Genomic DNA, 20778 nt, shown 5'->3' with positions numbered 1-20778 from the left:
TATACTGTGTGTACCATTTACAGTTTTACATGTATTCATGTTCCTTTGTTGCTTCTTTTCCAATTTCTTCTTCAGTTGTTTCTCTCACTGCGTTTCAAGTACATTCTGTTTGTAGATTGTGTTTTAACTCTTGTGTTGTGTCTCTCAGGTCAAATAACTGCAGCACAGTATACATGTGTAGATTTGGATTATAAGGTTTCTGCTCGTAGGAAACACACTGTGATACCTACGTGTTAATTTATGTTTACGATTTTAGAGCTTAAATCCTCTCAAAGGGATTTTTCTGCATAAATAAAGGACGTAGCTCTTTAGTTTCCATTTCTGAATATTAGCAGGAAGCTAATCTGAAAGAGTGATAGTTTAAAAATATTTAGCAAAAGATCACCGGGCTACAAACTGGTTTATTAGTTGTAAGTCAACTGCAGGAAACTTTCATTATTTTACATGGAGGAACTGAATCTGCGTGTTTGCCTCCTCAGGTGGGAATCCAGAGCTACAGTGCCACCAGCCGCTGTGTGTCCCGGCCCAGTCAGACACGCAGCCACTACAGGAAGCTGTTTGTGGTGCTGGTCATCATCGGCTCCGTCTGCATGGTCATCATCACTTCTGGGTTCTTATACATCTGCTGGCAAAGACGACTGCCGGCAACCATGACAACGGTCAGTGAACATACACAGACACAGAAAGAAATGCAAGGCCTGTTCTGCACGTCTGCATCACATATATGTTCTTCAGTTTTATTGACATTCATTTTTATGTATGTGAATCATTAAAAAGAGACATTTACAAACATGTGAAAAAATGTAACGCAAACTAACCTTAATAAACGCAAAGTAACGTAACATGTCGTGACGTAACGTACAACTGTTCATAAAAATGGATAACATGACAATTTCCCAAAAGTGAAACCACATTTCAGTGGCCCCCTGGTGGCTGCTGTGTAGCTCACACACGTCACCTAGCACGGAATATTTTCACCTCATTTTTATACAGCGGGAGGAAGTGGACAGGCGCCGTCCATCTTTATTAACAATCATAACTGGATGAGATGTCAGCTTGGTCAGTTTTTTCATAGTTAGTTTGAACTACTAAATAACCAGATTTTTCCCTCAGGAGGTGGTGGAGACCAAAAACTGAGCGAAAATCAAGGTAATACTGAGCTTATTATCAGCATGCGTCTAAATATTCAGTGCTCTTTGACCTTTGAGGAGCTTCAGTTTGTGGAGTTTGTTTAACTTATTAACCTTTGTGTTGTTTTCAGTGAGAGGCTCAGTTGACTGACTGGAGACAGACAATCGTCCAGAAGCTGTGTTAAACATTGCGTTTCTCATATTTTATTCAGTGACTTCATCACGGCTGTTCTCCGTCTCCATGCTGGTCACATTTAAATCTCATTTAATTCAGATGTTGCCCGTGTTTTTGCTCTTTTTCTAAGACTTTTCTCAATGTAACTAATGTATATGGCTTCACTATAAACTAAGCTGATTTAAATGCATTTTTTCAGCTCAGCAGGATTTACGGAGCGTTCAGGACCGAGCCAGGACTCAGGATTAGAGCTTCTTAGACGTGCAGTATATATGATCTGTTTCTGAAAGCACAAGAGACCGGCAGGACGCGTTCCCCTTGTCCTGCACTTGAAGACAGATTATACGAGCATGTAGCTTTCAGCACTGCAGCCTCGATATAAGAACAGACAGCGTCTGCTTCTTTCATTTGATGAAGGAGTCGGTTTGAAAGACAAATTTTGTCGCCTTCTTGCTAGAAATCCACTTAACACTGAACAGATCCTTTACATCTGTTTTAACAAGTGCTTTTCTTTCCAGAACCTGGGAGCCTCTCGCAGTTTTGCATTTAGTAGCAGTGCCAGTGCAAGTCAGTGGGTATTCAGCTGTAAGAAAAAATAAAAACAAAATTACCCTTTGTGTAAAGAAAAGATGGTTAGTTTCCTAGTGTGAAATTGCTGCTATTCGACGAATATATTGTTCAGTTTTTAGTCATTCATGGCAGGTATTTAATTTCTTTTAAGTATCTTTTTTGTACATATGTTTATATGTGTATCACATGTTGTGTCATCCTTTTGGTTGTCAATGTAATAAGTTAACTGTGAGAAATAGTGTGGAGAAAATGTGATGTTTTGTAATTTCTCGCCCCTTCAACCTTGACATGGATAGTGAATGATTTCTTATGTTTGCAGGATTTAATCTTTGTTCTTTTCATTTAGATTACTGTGATTAAGTAGTTTAGTTTAGTCAGTTTCAGTATAATTTGTCATGTTTAAGAAAAGACGACATCTTCAACTTCCAGTTTAACAAGAGTTCAGGTTCCTCTAATTCTTTTCAAACACGGGTTTGAGTAAATCACAATTGTAGTTGCATCGTGACACTGCAAGGAAATTGACAACATAATGTATATAAACATATTTAATAATGACTCATTTCATTATTGATAGAGTATTTTCTCTTATTCTATGTACTTTAAAAAAAATATTGATTAAAATATATTGAACCTATTGATCCATTGACTTCATTATTTAAGCTCTATAGAAATAAGACTATAAATGTCTATTTGTACATGTTTATTTGTGCATTTATACAAACTCATACGCCAACCACAGAATCAATCAGTCAGATTCTAACCTCACCACCATGGATTAAGACCAAAGAGCTGTAAGGACGCCAGGGACAAGATCTTAAACCTGCACAAGGCTGGAATGGGCTACAAGACCATCGGCAAGTAGCTTAGTGAGAAGTAGACAAATGTTGATGCGCTTATTCGGAAATGGAAGAAACACAAAATTACCATCAATCACCCTCGGTCTGGGGCTCCACGCAAGATCTTGCCTCGTGGGGCATCGATGATCATGAGAAAGGTGAGGGGATCAGCCCAGAGCTACACAGGAGGAACTTGTCAATGATCTCAAGACAGCTGGGACCACAGTCACCAAGAAAAGCATCGGTAACACACTATGCCGTAGTGGATTCAAATCCTGTTGCACCAGTAAGGTCCCCCTGCTCAAGAAGACACAGGCCGTCTGATGGTTAACAATGAACACCTGAATGATTCTTGGAAAGCTTAGGAGAAGGTGATGTGGTCAGATGAGACAAAATTAAGCTCTTTGGCATCAACTGGACTCGCCCTTTTCGGAGAAAAGGCTTCGGGGGTGTTTCCCTGCTAAGGGGACAGGACGACTTCACCACATCGAGAGGAGGATGGACCGGGCCTTGCACCGTGAAATCTTGGGCGACAACCTTCTTCCCTCAGTCAGGACATTGAAAATGGTCGTGGATGTGTCTTCCAGCACGACAATGACCCAAAACATATGGTCAAGGCAACAAAGGAGTGGCTCAAGAAGAAGCACTTTAACGTCATGGAGTGGCCGCGCCAGTCTCCGGACCTTATTTCCATAGAAAATCTGTGGATCAAATACTTATATTTCACACAATCAAATGCATATCAATTTATTACTTTTATATGATGTGAGTTATACGTTCTGGATATTGTTCATTTATTCGTTAGTGGGCAAACTTACAAAATCAGCAAGGGATCAAATACTTATTTCTTTCACTGTATAGGTGTGAATTATATGAGTCATAAATCAGTAGAAACAATAACTATCAACACAAATATTTCATGTTATTCAATGAGTTGTATTTTCTAGGAACATAAAAGTTGTTTAACACTAAACAGGTTGAGGGATTCTTAATTCTCTTTTTACAACAGTGAACTATGAATACGGATAGCTTGTGAGAGCACCGGCCGGTAGCTAAGCTCTGAGAGAGTTCCGTCGCTACGGAGCTGCTGATCCGCAAGCTGCGCTTCCAGAGCTCCGCTGTCATGGCTCTGCAGGAGGCCAGCGAGGAGTCAAACAGCAGTTAATCATCTTTTTCAGGCATACACTTACTTGTTGCTCCAACATTAACTACAACAGCGTCCCAACATGTGTCTTTTTGTCTCATCTGTGCTGAGGACCGTAGCACCCCCCACTCTTTTTATTTATATGACTGCTTGTGTGGCCGCAGCATCGGGGCCAGCTGATAAATAAAACTTTTTCAGAATCCCGTAGGAGGACGGCAAAAACCTCTTTTTGTTCTACAAATGCCTTGATCGCATTCCTCTGTTCCTCTTTCAAAATGAATGCGCTGTCGATGTCTGCTGAAACAGACTTAATGGCAGCATCGACACATCTCATCTCTCCAGCGGCAGGCAGCGCTGTTTGGTGACTTGATTGATTACATCACTGTAGATCATCTGTCCATCATCGTATAAAGCCCGCCCTGACAATTTGATTGGTCAGAACAGCTTCTGTTAGATCATAGTTTCTCCCCAACGGAGCAATGCCAGACCGAACTTCCTGAACTCAAATGTTGTGGGCGGGGCTAAGTTCATCTGGCACCCAGGCTAACTCATATGCAGTTAGATTACCCATTAGTCTAAATCTTTTACCACACTAGGCGCAACTAAATGCTTTCTACCTGTATGACTTCTCTTATGTTCAGTTAGATGGCTCTTTTGCAAAAAATTTTTACCACACTCGGGGCAACGAAACGGTTTCTCTCCTGTATGAGTCCTCATATGTATAGTTAGTAGGCCCTTTTGAAGAAATCTTCTACCACACTCGGAGCAACTAAAGTTTCTCTCCTGTATGAATCCTCATATGTAGAGTTAGATGGCTCTTTCGTTTGAATCTTTGATCACACTCAAAGCAACTAAATGGTCTCTCTCCAGTATGGTCCCACATATGTTCAGTTAGATCCCACTTTCGTTTGAATCTTTTACCACACTCAGAGCAACAAAACGGTTTCTCTCCTGTATGAGTCCTCATATGTACAGTTAGATCGCACTTTCGTCTGAATCTTCTACCACACTCGGAGCAACTAAACGGTTTTGCTCCTGAATGAATCCTCATATGTTCAGTTAGATCGCAATTTCGTCTGAGTCTTTTACCACACTCGGCGCAACTAAACGGTTTCTCACCTGTATGAGTCCTCATATGTAGAGTTAGTAGGCCCTTTTGAAGAAATCCTCTACCACACTCGGAGCAACTAAACAGTTTCTGTCCTGTATGAGTCCTCATATGTACAGTTAGTAGGCCCTTTTGAAGAAATCCTCTACCACACTCGGAGCAACTAAACAGTTTCTCTCCTGTATGAATCCTCATATGTAGAGTTAGATGGCCCTTTCGTTTGAATCTTTGATCACACTCAGAGCAACCAAATGGTCTGTCTCCTGTATGGTCCCACATATGTTCAGTAAGATCCCACTTTCGTTTGAATCTTTTACCACACTCAGAGCAACTAAACGGTTTCTCTCCTGTATGAGTCCTCATATGAACAGTTAGCGCGCTCTTTCCTCTGAATTTTTTAACACACTCAGAGCAACTAAATGGTCTCTCTCCTGTATGGTCCCACATATGTTCAGTTAGATCCCACTTTCGTTTGAATCTTTTACCACATTCAGAGCAACTAAACGGTGTCTCTCCTGTATGAGTCCTCATATGTAGAGTTAGTAGGCCCTTTTGAAGAAATCTTCTACCACACTCGGAGCAACTAAACAGTTTCTGTCCTGTATGAATCCTCATATGTAGAGTTAGATGGCCCTTTCGTTTGAATCTTTGATCACACTCAGAGCAACTAAATGGTCTCTCTCCTGTATGGTCCCACATGTGTTCAGTTAGATCCCACTTTCGTTTGAATCTTTTACCACACTCAGAGCAACGAAACGGTTTCTCTCCAGTATGAGTCCTCATATGTACGGTTAGATGGCTCTTTTGTCTGAATCTTTTACCACACTCAGAACAACCAAATGCTTTCTTACCAGTTTTACATTTCATATCATTTAGAGGCTGTTTGCTATTTTTTGTATTTAAACCAGATTGAGGTTCCCTGGTCTGCATCCAATCATCTTCACTGTCTTCATTCTTGTCCTCAGTACCTTGTTGTAAATGTCCATCAGGACCTGAGTTCCTGGCTGGTTCTTGTTCTCCACAGTCCGCTCTGTTCTCCTCAGTCTGACTCTGATGAAGCTGTGACAACTCAGGTTTCTCTTCATCTTCTTCACTCTTTATAGTGACAGCAGTCCATGTGAACTTGATATCAGCCTCCTCAAGTTGTTGAAGCTGCTCTCCCTCCTGATTGGTCCACGGTTCCTCCTGTTCCTCTTTAATGTGGGGGGGCTTTTGGTCCTCCTGGTCCACAAGGAGGCTCCACTGCTGCTCCTCAGGGGGAACCTCTTCTTTCTTCACCATCAGCTGCTGTACGTCTGCAGGACACACTGAATCACAAATACACATGTTTATCATTTCAGAGTTTCCGGAAGTGTTTTGAAAAATTTGTGTTGTGTTGTTTTTATTTTGAGGCTAAATAAACCAATGAGGTCACTAACAGAGGAGAACAGGGCGAGGGGAAGTTAGGGTTAGGGTTACATGTGTGGTCAAAGCCTGAGAACAAGCATAGCCCCTTATTCAGTAGAACTATGAGAGACAAAAACCTCAGGCTCCCAGAATGCTGCATGTTCCTTTGTTCCGGTCAACCTCACACAGAGGTGTGAAATGCCACAAGGCTCACCTCCTATTGGTCACTCTGGCCCTGTGACCTGTGAGGTCACCAGGCCTATATAAGACCAAGATCTCCCTCTCTTCACTCTCTTTCCCTCAACCGAAGAGGCAGGCGGCCAGCCTCCCTTCCTGCATCGCCAAGGAGAGGGCCTGACTGCTCCAGCACATCTTCTCTTCCAATCTACAAGAGGAGCGCAAAGGTCTAGCTTCCAGCTCATCTTCTCAAGGAACCCTCCGCTCAAATCAAGCTCTACAAACTCCTAGCAGCAACTTGATGTCCTGCAGGTAAGGACTTCGAACCAGCATCTGAGCGCACAGCTCCACAGCAACGCTAAGGCAGAGACCATACGTGGCTACATATTGTGGCTACAAGTTAAATGAAAGCTAATGTTAGTTAGGCCATTCACAGGCTTCCTTTGTAGGTCTCTCTGACTCTTGCATTTTCTGATCTAGCACCAACACAGACACACGCATATCACTACACCTACTTATTTCCTTCCCCACTGCAGAAGAAAAGGAGGGCCTGTTAACTTTAGTGGGCCAAACCACCATGTTGAAAGCATGCTGAAGGTGTGAACTTTGGTCAGCCATTTTGGGAAGCACCCTTATTTACATACACATCTTTGTAAGTTAGTACACTTGTTAATAATTTGTGTTATTATACTTTATTATGTTCATAATAAATATTTTCCTTCACAAATGTTTTTTCATTAATGTTGCATAAGTGAATTTTGCCAACCGCTACACTGTCAAGAACTATATAACCTTTACTGTTCATTATATAATCTTTAATAGTAAATATTGAGATTTCTAATTGAACTAGGTCTAAATGAGACTGATCTTAATCAATAAATTGGCTATCCTTTCCCTTCCTTCAACGGGTGGTGACCCGAGACAACTTTAACCAATTAAAGTTATGATTTAATATTTATATTTAAATATTAATGTTTTATATTTAATTTTGATAACCAAATGTATTGAATGCCTAAAGGCACACCATTTTATGGTATCACTTTTTAAGCATTATTGCACAACATTGGTGATGTTTTCTTCCAACTGGTACAGCGGACGGACAGATCAGCAGATAGACAAAGATGATGATCTCATGTCTTCTTTTTATCATATGTGTTATGTAACGCCTCTTTGTGTAAGTTCTGGCTTTTGTGAACTTGAGGCCAGTTGTTCCATTTTGAGCACCCGTGCTTGTTGTATAAACTCTGTAATGCTTATTATTATAAAGACTCAAAAGCAGCTCCAGTCTGAGAATTTCATTATTTCAAATTTCAAGATGAATTTCCCTCACATCACCTCAACATCTCGACACAGCTCGTAAATTTAGAAGCATTTAACACTGGAAGTAAAAAAGTTTTATATTTTGAGGTAAAATAAACAAATAAGGACACTAACAGAGCAGAGCAGGGCGAGTGGAGGTTAGTTAGTTGGTTAAGCTGTTTTCAGATATGACCTGTGGATAAAAACCAGAGAATTGTCTCTGTTCACAACAGCATCAAATCCTCCTTATTATTCAGGTGAAGGAGGAGCAGCAGATAGAGACAGGAAGTGACATATTAACTCCGCTGCATAGATCATGTGATCAGTTTACATCACCCCAACACCGTCGTCAGCTCTTATCAACACAAACTCTCTTCTCATCTCTGTCTGGTCTTCTAGTGATGACGTCATTAGGAGGAAGGAAGATGGCTGCGTCGAGTCAAAGCTTTGATTCACCAAAAGATCAAACTGAAGCCAGGAAACAAATAGCCCACGATCATTTAAAGTTTGGGAGTTTTTTAGACGGAGACCAAACAACATGTTTCTCTGTAAACTCTGCAAATCCAAAATGATCACAGCAGCACAACCGTGATGCACGACCACTTGAAGCTGGAGCATCCAGGGGAGATTTCTCAAGATGGCATCTGGAGCGAGACAGAACCGCAAGTTTTACTTTTTGTCCTGAAACAAGTGTAATATATTATGATTATCAACACATGGAATGGAATAGACTGGGATAGCAGGGATCATCTTCACTGCACAACTTTAGTGACTGAATCACTCCATGTTGTAAACCAATTTTTGTATTTAAATTAGGGCTGAACGATTATGGCCAAAATCATAATCACGATTATTTTTTATCAATATTGAGATCACGATTATTTAACACGATTATTCATTAATTTTAGTGACAACATCTTTTTATTGCACTTTCACGTTTAAATGAACAAGAATACTGCTTCCACTTCCATTGTTGTGCTACATTCTGGCTAATGTACAAATCATTGCATCAGACTCGTCCTTATCACAGTGCATCTCGTAGAAGGAAAATATAATTAAAATAGTATCAACACTTTTTACCCAAAATTAAATCCACAGAGCACTGCTTTCACTTCCATGTTGTGCTACCTTCCAGTTAATGTACACGCTTTTGCATCAAAATAAAATGTATACAGTTCTTATTCACCTTATTCAAATAACAATTCAGGCCTATCAGTAACCATGTGTTAGGCGGCCTAACCTTGTAATTGATAAATTATACTGTAACTGTTACAGTATAATTTATTCCCCTTAAAGGAGACATATTATGCCCATTTTACTGCAGTTGATATGGTTCATTGGGGTCTTAATGAAATGTCTGAAACATATTTTGTTCAAAATACCACAAGGATCATTAAAAACAGCACCCTTTTTACCCTGTCTAAAGCAGCGCTCCTCAGATTGACGTGTTTTGAGTGTTCCCCGGCTAGCGTTAGCTCGCGAGCTAACCGGGCCGGTGGAGCCGGGCCGTGTAGCAAGACTATGACGTGTATTCCAGTCGGATCCCATTGGACGCACTCTAGCGTATATTTCTGACATAGAGGAACCACAACAAATCGCGGGAGTTGTTTTTTTCCAGAGTTTTTGGGACGGTAGACATGCTAGATACTCAAATTAACGTGTAGAAGCACTACAAAAGTGGAATTTTCATAGTATATGTCCCCTTTAAACTTAAGCCTCATTATCTCAACTAAGGGCTCCATTTTAAAAGAAAGCAGGTGGATGGATACGCTGTGGCGCTATGCAGGGTCGCTGTTATGGTTTTTTGGGTTGACATTGGACATCGACGTAGATTCAGTGAGGTAACGTTAGCTTTGGCCTTAATGCATTCGCCGTACTGTGGTTTGTGGTGATTTTTCAGGTGGTTGAAAAAGTTAGCTGTATTGCTATGCGGCGCAGACACAACTCTAACACACTTGGTGCATATGATTTGTTCGTTAAATCCAAAAATCGACAGACAACGGATGATGATCCTTTTCGTGGGAGTAGCTCCTCGCTAGGGCTGCTCAATTAATCGAAATTTAATCGTGATTACGATTATTGGGTCAAACGATCTCCAAACTACTATAATCGAGTTGAAACGATTATTTGGCATTTCTTTCGAAAGAGACGCGCATTCGCAATTCGGTCCCTCCCCCGGAGCATTCAGCGCGGCCCCGCTGACTGGCACTCACTCTCAAGCAGCTGTGAAGTGAAGGAGGCGAGTTGTGTGCGTGGTGACCGGAGGTATTTAAAAAAACCTTGCGAGTGGAAAATGGCAGAGGGAGGGCAGCCCCGTCTGATCGACAAAAAGTGTAAAAAAGTTATGTTGTATGGGAACTGAGTTCACAGTTACAAAGTGTTTTTGTAGTGTCAATGTTGCCATCATTAAGGATTTGAATAACCGGGCACCGATATCCCGGTTTCATGGAGGAATAAGACACGCAGCCGTAATCGGTGTTTACCGAAACAGGAAGTGACTGGTACTTCCGGTTATAATTTAAAAATAAAAATAAAGCATAGACTACAGAATAAGGGCACATATTAATAATCGTTTGAATAATCCTGATTATGATTTTTTCCTTAATCAAGCAGCCCTACTCCTCGCCTTCTGCTCTTGACATTTGATTTACCTTTCACACGTCACCCGTGAGCGTCTGCTCTCTGTGTTGTTGTCTGTGTCTCTACTCTCCTACTAATACCGGAGTCGACTGCAGACGGAACTTTTCTTGAGGCTGCCGCTGCGCGCATGAAACCTCCCATCTCGGTCTCCCCCTGGTGGTTGGCTGACTGTTAGTTGAGGTAGCGCATGTTTTGATATGTGGGTGGATGACACGACGCATGATTTTTCTGTAACTAAGTGTGAATGTCTATTTAGATGCATTAAACCACTTAAACAACACATGGATGTGATGCATGTTATGGTACTTTGTTTTAAACTTACATATTAACAAAATAAAACAGAAATATCTGGAGCAGGTAATAACTGCCTTGGCATTATAATGACTTTATTAATATTAGGTTTTAATATGCACAAAACTAGTATATTAGTTTTTACAGCAAAATAACTTTTGTAACACAGATGCTGTCCTGTGGCGTGACATGGAAAATCAGATTTTTGAAACGGCAGTTAAATGGACAACTATAGGGGCCCTTAGTTTATCCCACTACCAGGAAGTCCCCCAGATGTTGGAATGCACTGTGTATGTTGAAAGCTGACTGTTAACCTCTGATTTATTTCATAAATGTCACTCTTTCTGTCAGACAATGAATGTGTCACATTTTTTTTAACTTTTTTTAAAATTTTTATTTAATTAAACATATTAAGGTTAAACTGTGTTATTATTCAGTTAGCATAATAGCTAAGGTCAGTCTTGTATAGCAATCACTTAAAATGGCCACAAGGATGAAAATGTCCTACGGTGTGACGACCACAATGAAATTATACAAAAATCCACGGAATACTAGCAGTTTAAAAAAATTCAGCATTTGAACATTATAATTTCATACAACTGTAATCCTCATTAGAACTTTATTTAAAAAATACTGTTTCACCCTTATTTGTCAACTACCAACGTAGCAGAGCACGCATTTTAAACGTCAATATCGCTGACGATCATGCTCATTTAATTGAGACAGCAAAAATCGTGATCGCGATTAAAATTCGATTAAATGTGCAGCCCTAATTTAAATAAAACCCAGATTCTCCAGTTCAGGGAAAGTGTTGCTTTGACAAACATGGATTTATTCATCTGTGTGTCACAGCAATCGTTTTGAAATCAAGCTTCTCACAAATAGGGTCTATTGTTATCAGTGGTGTAAAGTAACGGAGTAGAAGTACTTCTTTACAGTACTTCAGTAGTTTTTTGAGGATCTATACTTTCCTTGAGTATTTTTATTCATCAGGACTTCTACTTTTACTCCACTACATTTAAAAGAAAAAATATATACTTTTACTCTGTTACATTTTCATTGAACACCTCGTTACTCGTTACAAACTAAAATCTGAATATAATTATAATTGTCTCTCATCGCGATTGGATTATCCGGACTGTGCGTGAACCGACGGTGTCTCGCGAGGATAACTTGAGGGCGGCACGGGAGATAAGCAGTTAGCCGTCAACCCGACTACACCGGAGTAAACCACAGGGTTCATACACATTTTGAACAATGGATTTCCATGACTTTTCCAGGACTTTTCCATGACTTTAAACCAAATTTCCATGACCGAACATTTCGTGAAATCTCTGTGTATACGCGAAAAAGTGACAAAATGTAGTATTCAAACTAACAATGAGAATTCCAAGGCATACAGTATACCTTAAATGACACAAACCCAAGTATGCCTGCTTATATTTTGAGCATATTTCTTTAAAAATATATGAATTATTTAAAACTCAGCGTAAATGAACTAGGGATGGGCATTCGATTAAATTGTCTTAATCGATCGTCGGAAGAATTAACGATCGATTTTTCGATTAATCATTCATATTTTTATATTAAAATTCACTATTTATAGCCTATATTAAAATGCAGTGAAAATAGAAAAAACAGCGTCTTTCCTCATTGAGATCTTTATTACAAGATTAACAACTCTTGTGGCAGTTAAACGGGATCCGTTCAATGTTACACTTGAAAATATGCGCTGCTGTAATCTTGAGCCCCGAGAGAGAGCAGCTAGCCGCTGAGAGCTAGCTCGATCTGACGGCTCTCGACCTCTCAGTCCGGTCGTTGTCACGCCCTCACTCCCGGAACCCCTCACCCAGACCCGGGTCTGTCCGGGTTACCCTCCGCGTGGACTGAGGGTCCGTGTGCGGACATGAAGCCGAGCAGCAGAGGCTTAGCTCCGGGCTGCTTCCTCCAGCTGCTAACAGCCTCGCTGTGCTGCGTTCAGGGCAACTCGGATATTCCGACCTCCTGTCACATAGCGAACATGCAATAGTTTATTGATGAAAAAATGTCATCAATGAAATTCTTAATGATCAATTAATCAATAGTCGAGTAATTATGCCCATCCCTAAAACGAAGGACATGAAAATAAGAATAGAACAAATTTCCATGACTTTTCCAAAACTTTTGGGAGATTATTTTTTTCCATGACTTTTCCAGGCCTGGAAAAACACATTTTAAAATTCCATGACTTTTCCAGGTTTTCCATGACCGTACAAACCCTGAAACCACCATGGCTACCTCATCCACCTCATCTATCGCTGATGTTGAAGACACCGCCGAAGAATTAAATCAACCACACCCGTGGCCGTATCTCGCGAACATGTTTGCCTTCGTGGGGATACAAGATGCATCCTATCGAATGAAGTGCCTCATGTGTCTACCGAGGGAGACGGAAATAATGGCGTTTCAAAACTCTCCGTCGAACCTCAAAAAACACATTCAGGTAAGTGAATTAAGTAATGGCAGCCAGAGTCATGTTATGTATTGTGCCAGGAATAAGTGCAAAAGTCTCGCTGGTAAAATATAGTTTGCCAACAGAACAGATACAGCTGAGCATTTTACTCAACATGCTTAACATGCGTGTCTACAAAGTAGACACGTGCATGCGCTTCCATGTATGGTCCAAGTGTAGGCGTGCATACACAAATTGTTGTTTGGATTGCATGTAGCTCATAATTGTTATAGTTCACTACATTTACAGCTATTTGTAGAGTATATTCTTTCTGCTGAATCTATGTATATTCTGTATGTCCATTGTCTGAGTGCAGTTGGTAATTTATTCTCCCATTTATATTCTCTGGCTGCAACATATAGTTGCATATCCTACCTCAGTAACCTAGGAAAGATGCAATTCTATTTATATACAATGTAATATATTCATCTGCCGATATCATTGATAATAACTGTTTACCCAACCCTACTAGTTTAGTGTCAAAATTTCTGCTGTGAAAGGGATATTAAAATGTATTAACAATAAAATTCATGTTTAAACAAACTGTAGGCTGCCTGTCATTGTAATAACTGCTGTGTGATGAGCATCAAACTGATATTTTTCTCTTCTTTTTTTGATGTAGAGAAAGCATGCAAATCATAAAACCAAATACGAGGAGCTGACGGCACTGAAAAGAAAAAACGGGCTTTGGAAAATGGGACTTCCATCCTCAAACAGACCACATTGGTGAATGCCAGATCCATCTCTCAAAGCTCAATAGACAAAGCTGTGGTGAAGTTTGTTGTCAGAGGGCTCCAGCCATTTTCTACAGTGGAAAATCAAGCCTTTAGAGACTTTGTCACAGATCTACAGCCTAATGCTAAATTCATCTCAAGGGCCACCCTGCGTTCGAGGATTGAAGCTGTCGCCAAGCAAATGAAAATATTGGTATCTGAGGCCATGAGGGCTGTGGATCACATCGCCACCACTACAGACTGCTGGTCAGTCAGAAGAAGGAGCTTTATTGGTGTGACTGCCCACTGGGTGGACCCTGACAGCCTAACCAGAAAATCAGCAGCCCTGGACCTGTAGACATTTGAGAGGTTCCCATACCTTTGATGTTTTGGCCACCGCACTCAATGATATCCATTCAGAATATGGAATCAGGAACAAAATTGTGACAACAACCACCGACAACGGTTCCAACTTCCTAAAGGCTTTCAAAGTTTTCGGGGAGGAGACAAACAACAATGAAGTCTGCGGTGATGCAGAACCAGGGGAGGAAGAAGAGAATGAGGGTAATGAAGGAGTGGAGTTTGCTGAAGTGTCAGAGATCCTAAATCAGAATGATGGCTTGGAAGTTGAGCTCCCAAAGCATCAACGCTGTGCCTGTCATCTGCTCAATTTGGTCTCTACAGTCGATGCTGAAAAAGCAACTGCCAACGATGCATACAAAAAACTGCATCGCTCAGCATTCAGCAAGTGTCATGGACTCTGGAATAAATGTGGGCGATCCACTCTAGCAGCTGAAGCAGTGGAAGACCTCTGCTCCATCCAGCTGCTACGTCCAAATGCCACCCGGTGGAACTCACTGTTTATGGCTGTGGAAAGGCTGCTCAAGATTCTGAAAGACAAGGGAGAGACAGCTTTGAGAGCTGTCTGCACAGAATTGAAGGTTCCAATGTAAGTTGGGATTATGTGTTGTGTGAATTTGAATTTATAGTAATGCTTATGTCATGGCTTTGGTGAATGTCCCTGGTTTGTTACCTATTACAGCAACACCTACTTTTATATATTGTTCTTGACCCCTTAGAAAAAATCCGGCATATGTAGTGATCCCTAAGGGGAAATTACTTATCCACTTTTGATCCATCATTACAAATCCTGTTCAGCTTTCAACAATCTATCTACTACTGCAACTCCAGTAGTGGTAAAAATATTTTATTGCCCCAATAAACTGAGCCACAATAGGAACCGGTAGACAACCCCAGAATTGGCTACATGATTTACTTTAAAACCTTAGCCTAAAACCTAATAGATGAATAAGCTATTGATTATTTGGATAAAATATTAATGCAGCGTGGTAAAACACTGATGTTTTGTTTTTTCCGAACAGGTTCAATCCAGTTGAACTCACTTTCCTAACTGAGTATGTCACCACCATGAGCCCAGTCGCCCAGGCCATCAACATTCTTCAGGCCGAAACGAATGTCCAGATGGGATGGCTGCTTCCGACTATTACCCTGTTCAGTTCAAAACTGGAGAAAGCCAAGCTCCATCTAAAGTACTGCAAGCCGTTGGTTGAAGCCTTACAAGTGGGAGTAAACAACCGCTTTGGCCACATGTCAACAGACCCTGAATTGGTTGCCGCTGCTATTCTCCTCCCTAAATTTAGAACTGCATGGACGAACGATATTGCTACAATCAGAATCGGTAAGACAAATGAAGAGGATAAATGTTGACATTTGTAAAGGAAAATAATATGTGAGTGTACATGAAATCAGGGTTAATGGTATTTCAGCTGTACTAATTCTATTTTGACCCTCCCTGTATTTCAGGAATGGACTACATCAAGGAGCAGATCGCGGATCCTTCATTGTCAGGAGAAGCCACTAGATCCAGCTCATTTGATGAGGGAGACTTCTTCTCTTCGCTGAAGAGCTCTCGCGTTACTCAAGACAGCTCCAAGCAACTAGATGGATACCTGGCCCTTACAGCAGATCAGATGGATGTACTGAAGACGTTCCCTGCTGTCTGCAAGTTGTCTGTTAAGCTGAACACACCTCTGCCTGCCTCTGCAGCCTGTGAACGACTGTTTAGCTATGCAGGACTTGTCTTCAGCCCTCGAAGAGTTCGGCTGGATTCACGCAATTTTGAGAATCAACTTCTGCTGAAGATGAACCACAAGTTTGTTGACTTTTAATAAAGCACTATGACAAATTAAAGTCATTATAGGCATTTCACCATGCAATTACACAACCCAAACCTCTACCAAAGTTTAACCACTGCATTGAGTTTTTAGGTCTGCTTATTTCAAAATTGTAAACTTTGGTATAGGTTTGGGTCGTGTAGTTGCGTGGTGAAACGGGTCTCAAAATCAGACCTTATCAATCACTGTAAATACAAACAAAAAGGAAAAAAACACTGTTGGGTTTTGTAATTTTATGCATTGTCAGTTCATGTTCTACAAGTGTCGCTTTAAGTCCTGTTATATGGCATGGTTGTCATGGCACGGTAACAATACAACCCGACATTTTGTTTAAAGTGGTTAAAGTTCTTTGTTAGAAAGTAAGAAAATGTTATTTAATATTTATTTTAAGTTTCATCACTTCCAATTTCACTTGTTCATGTATGAGTTCTATATTATTTTATAAATAATAATTGAAATCAGTTGAAATAAAGCCTGAATAGAACAATTTTGGTTGTTTTGTTTCTGTGTAGGCCTACTATAAAAAGCACTTTACATTTTTAATTTGATACTTGTACTTTTACTTTTGATACTTAAGTACATTTCAACACCAGATACTTTTGATACTTAAGTACATTTAATATGAGCTACTTTAAGACTTTTACTCAAGTCATTTTCTGACTGGTGACTTTTACTTTTACCGAGGTCACTTTCAGGGAAGATATCTGTACTTTTACTGAAGTATGGCTTTCAAGTACTTTGTACACGACTGATTGTTATTAATATGACACAACAGTGATGTAGAAATTATACTCACTGTAAAATATGCCAGTATCATAATTATTCACACAATATGTGTCTGTTTTTCAGGATGAGACGAAGCAGTCTGGAGAACTTTTTACACAAAAGGAGCCAAAATGCAGAACAGCCCAGATGTGAGCTGAGCTTCTAACAGCAGCTTGCAGATGATGATCGAGGACACGTGACCCCTGGCGGCAGCTTAGGGTCAAAGCTCCTGATCCTCGGATCTACACATTCCACCAACTTCACCAACCAGACATTGCTTTAAACGTATCGTTCCCTTTAAGGAGTGTTTGTTCTCCTGTTAGCAGAGCTGAAGCTACCTAGCGTTAGCAGAGCTGAAGCTACCTAGCGTTAGCAGAGCTGAAGCTACCTAGCGTTAGCAGAGCTGAAGCTACCTAGCGTTAGAAGAGCTGAAGCTACCTAGCGTTAGCAGAGCTGAAGCTACCTAGCGTTAGCCTGTGAGCGGCTCCTCGAGGGACTCACCAACTCGGTGCAGCCGGAGTTCGGGCTTCATCACGGCCTCCAGCAGCCTCCTCTGGCGGCAGATCTCCCGCTCGGACCGCTCCATTCTGTCTTCGAACACCGCGACGATCTCCTCCGCCGCCGCCGTTAGCCGCTCGGTTAGCATCGCTCTCAGCTCCGGGACTCGAGCCGTTTCTCCTCCTTTCTCCAGCTGCAGCAGGAAGTCTTCGGCGGCGGCGCTGATCCGCTCATGTACCGACTCCCGCAGCAGCTGCACGTCGCACATCTTCCTCCTCTTTGCGCACTTTGAGTCTCGGAGTGGACGAAGCGAGCCAGCACCGCAGCAAAGTGAGCCGTCATCTGGGAAGCCAGCCGCCCCCGCTGGTTTTTTTTTTGCGCGTCTACTTGTGGCTTTACGGTAAAACAGCATGGTTGGGTGAAACGGCCCAAAATTAAGAAAAACACAACTTTATTTTATTGGATTTTTTTTTTTCAATCTTCATGGCGTACCTACTCATGTCAATTATCATGTATTTTTAATGCAAATTAAAGGGCAAGTCTGTAATGAATACGAATGTATTCATAATGTCACCATATTTGGAAGCTGATTAATAATATTTCTTGAGAGGTTATAAGTTACTTCGAGTGGATTCCTGTTCATGGTGTCTCCGACTATGCTGAGATACATTTTTGTGTATTTTTACTGTAGAATAACTGAGAAAATGAAAGGGGAAATCTGTAAAAGGACGAATGTATTCATAATCAGCTTCCAAATATGGTAAATTATGAATACATTCGTCCTTTTACAGATGCTACTGAGACTGGGAGCGTCTCGTCTCATTTTGAACGGAGCACAAAATGTTCACGAGTCAACATTGTTTGAGTCCTTCTGGTACCCCTCTGAGGAAATTTGTATATTATATCTTAATCAGATCATGTCCCACTTTCTTCCTTTTCCTGTATAAAACATTTAAAATAAAATTGATCAATCAGAAGGTGTTTTTTCAAAATGTTTTTGTCAAAGTTAACAGCAGGTTTTTATAGTAACAGGAGTTTGACTCACACCTGGTGATTTGTCTCAGCGAATGAAGGGGCAGGTAAAATGGAGTGTGCTCACGTTGGTTGCGTTTTGCGCACTGCGACGAGGACATACGCTTCACTTCCTGCGTCCGTCACGTGATGTCGATCCTTGCCTGCTAATTGCTCATTACGGTCCAGGCTATCAATTGCACATTACACTGTGAAAATTTCATGTAAATCGAATAATAGTTGTAAAACAAAGCTTACTTCCTATTGCCAGTAGGTGGCGCAATCACTTTTATTACCTACGGACTAAAAGATCTGTTCAAGTACGGGCTCTGATGAAGCGTGAGCAATTTTGTGTCAATTGGACAATGTTAAAACAATTACATTTTCACACTGATCAGAAGGTGGCGCTATGACCCTGCACTAATATTAATATATGGAGCTGTTCAGGTCTGGATTGTGATTATAGGTCAGAGTGGATCACAGAGTACTTCCTGTTTTATGGCAAATCAGTAGGTGGCGCTATGACCCTTAGGCAATATTGACACATAGAGCTGTTCAGACTTGGTCTCTGATAATGAGACAGAAGTTTGGTGGTGATAGGACAATGCACAGTGGAGTTATGACAACATCTTATCCTTTGACGAAGGATGAACCTTCGCCGCACATCAATGTTTACACAGTTTGAGGAAAGTGTAACAATTCTGACCATGGTCCAATGACTTGACTGAGCTCTTATGAGCTGTATATTGTAAAGCAGCCAAGAGCAGTTCATCAAAGTATGAAACAAGTCACTTCCTGTAGCCAGCATGGGGGGCTTTGACGACGGGTCAATATTGACACATGGATCTGATCAGGGCGGGTCTGTGAATGTGTGAATGAGGTTTGAGGCTGATGGAACAATGCACAGAGGAGGCGAATCATCACTGTGTGATCAAATAAAATATAACGAGGTAGTTTATATCTCCATATTGTTGAAATGACAATGTCAATATGAAGTTGATCTGATGAAAGCCCTGGGACAAATTGGTCAGAGTTCCAATTTTCCTGTATTGTTTATCTGGTCATGATACACCTGGGCTATGATTCTGTGAAGGTTGGTGAAAGCTAACTGAGGGGCTTTTCCTTAGATTGCGCTCTTGATCCATTTTTCCACGCCCATTTCGAATTACTCCAGAATACAAATACTTTTTGGGGCTTTGAATTTCCTGCAAACCTTGGTAACAATTTGAGCATGTCTAGGCCCTGAAAAAGACATAAAAGAGAAATACAAATCCTTCGAAATACAATAGGGCCTCCCACCGTCGGTGCTCGGGCCCTAATCATGTGACCAAATAAGGGAACAGTGTCCCTACACCTTGTGAACAACATTTCTTTATACTTTATTTCAGGGCCGGGTCTAGACAGGCATGTATGAGGGGGCAGCCACAAATCTTGAGGGGGCATTGTGCTTTATTATATTATTATTATTATAAATTGGGATTTAGTTTGAGGGGGCACAACATTTATTTGAGGGGGCCAAGCCCCCTCTTGCCCCTGCCTAGACCCGGCCCTGCTTTATTTTAAACCTAGAGCTTTTTGAGTGAGAAGCATCTTCATGCAGATACTGCATTAGTTCATTTAGTAATAAATCAAATCAAATCAAAGTTTATTGTCACATGCACCAATGACAGCGTCATTGGTGCATGTGAAATTCTTGGGACATGGCAGGCAGCATCTATGCAGGCAGCATCTACACAGTAGACTGGCTTTACAAACATTTAAAAAAGAATTGACCTACCATATAACATATAACGTAAAACATATTAAAATATTAAAATGAAGCAGAAAAATATTAAAATTAAGCAGATGTTTACCGGGTGGAGTGGGGGAATATTAAATTAAAACAAAAAATAACATAACATATAACATAAAACATAAACATATAACATATAACATATAACATATAACATATAACATATAACATATAACATAGCAAAGCAAAAAGAAGAAGCAGCAGTTTACCAACAGTTGAAGCGGAGGGGATATTAAATTAAATAATATGAACATATGTGTTGAAAGTGTATTTGTATGGTGGTGGAGCAGAATGTACATTGTAACTGTTCAGAGGGTCAGTGTTGCTGATTAAGAAGCCTTACGGCCTGGGGGTAGAAGCTGTTTTTATGTCTGGTGGTCCGTGCTCGGATTACTACACTATATATTCTTATGGGAGTAATACAGTAACAGTGTGTTTTTCACCTGGAGTTGGGAAAAGGGGAAACAATCTGCAGGATTTTCTGTCTGATGCGCAAGTTAAGATGAATTCATTCAGGCAGATCTCAGCCTCCTAAACCTCTTTGCACCAGGGGTCCT

At 40.8% G+C, this 20778-nt stretch overlaps 1 protein-coding gene across 1 annotated transcript; it reads right to left on the bottom strand.

Annotated features, from left to right (window-relative positions):
• Positions 1–809: 809 nt before the first annotated feature.
• Positions 810–17756, bottom strand: LOC132999948 (uncharacterized). The gene is made up of 3 exons (XM_061069756.1): positions 17422–17756; positions 5932–6270; positions 810–1888 (listed from the first exon to the last, which is right to left on the bottom strand). Exons 1-3 carry the CDS (start codon positions 17684–17686, stop codon positions 1710–1712), a joined length of 783 nt encoding a protein of 260 aa, XP_060925739.1. The 5' UTR covers positions 17687–17756; the 3' UTR covers positions 810–1709.
• Positions 17757–20778: the final 3022 nt, after the last annotated feature.

Source organism: Limanda limanda, chromosome 4 (assembly GCF_963576545.1).
Source record: "Limanda limanda chromosome 4, fLimLim1.1, whole genome shotgun sequence".
Lineage (NCBI taxonomy): Eukaryota > Metazoa > Chordata > Actinopteri > Pleuronectiformes > Pleuronectidae > Limanda > Limanda limanda.
The sequence above is the reverse complement of the archived record's forward strand: the minus strand, read 5'-3'. Positions and strand labels throughout refer to the sequence as shown.

Bases quoted from the DNA above. Each gene is read 5' to 3' on its own strand.
- LOC132999948 (XM_061069756.1), bottom strand. From the start codon at position 17,686: ATGTGCGACGTGCAGCTGCTGCGGGAGTCGGTACATGAGCGGATCAGC. The intron at 6,271-17,421 runs GTGAGTCCCTCG...TTTGTGATTCAG, and splicing joins ACTCCGGCTGCACCGAGTTG to TGTGTCCTGCAGACGTACAG. The intron at 1,889-5,931 runs GTACTGAGGACA...TTTTTCTTACAG, and splicing joins TGATGGACATTTACAACAAG to CTGAATACCCACTGACTTGC.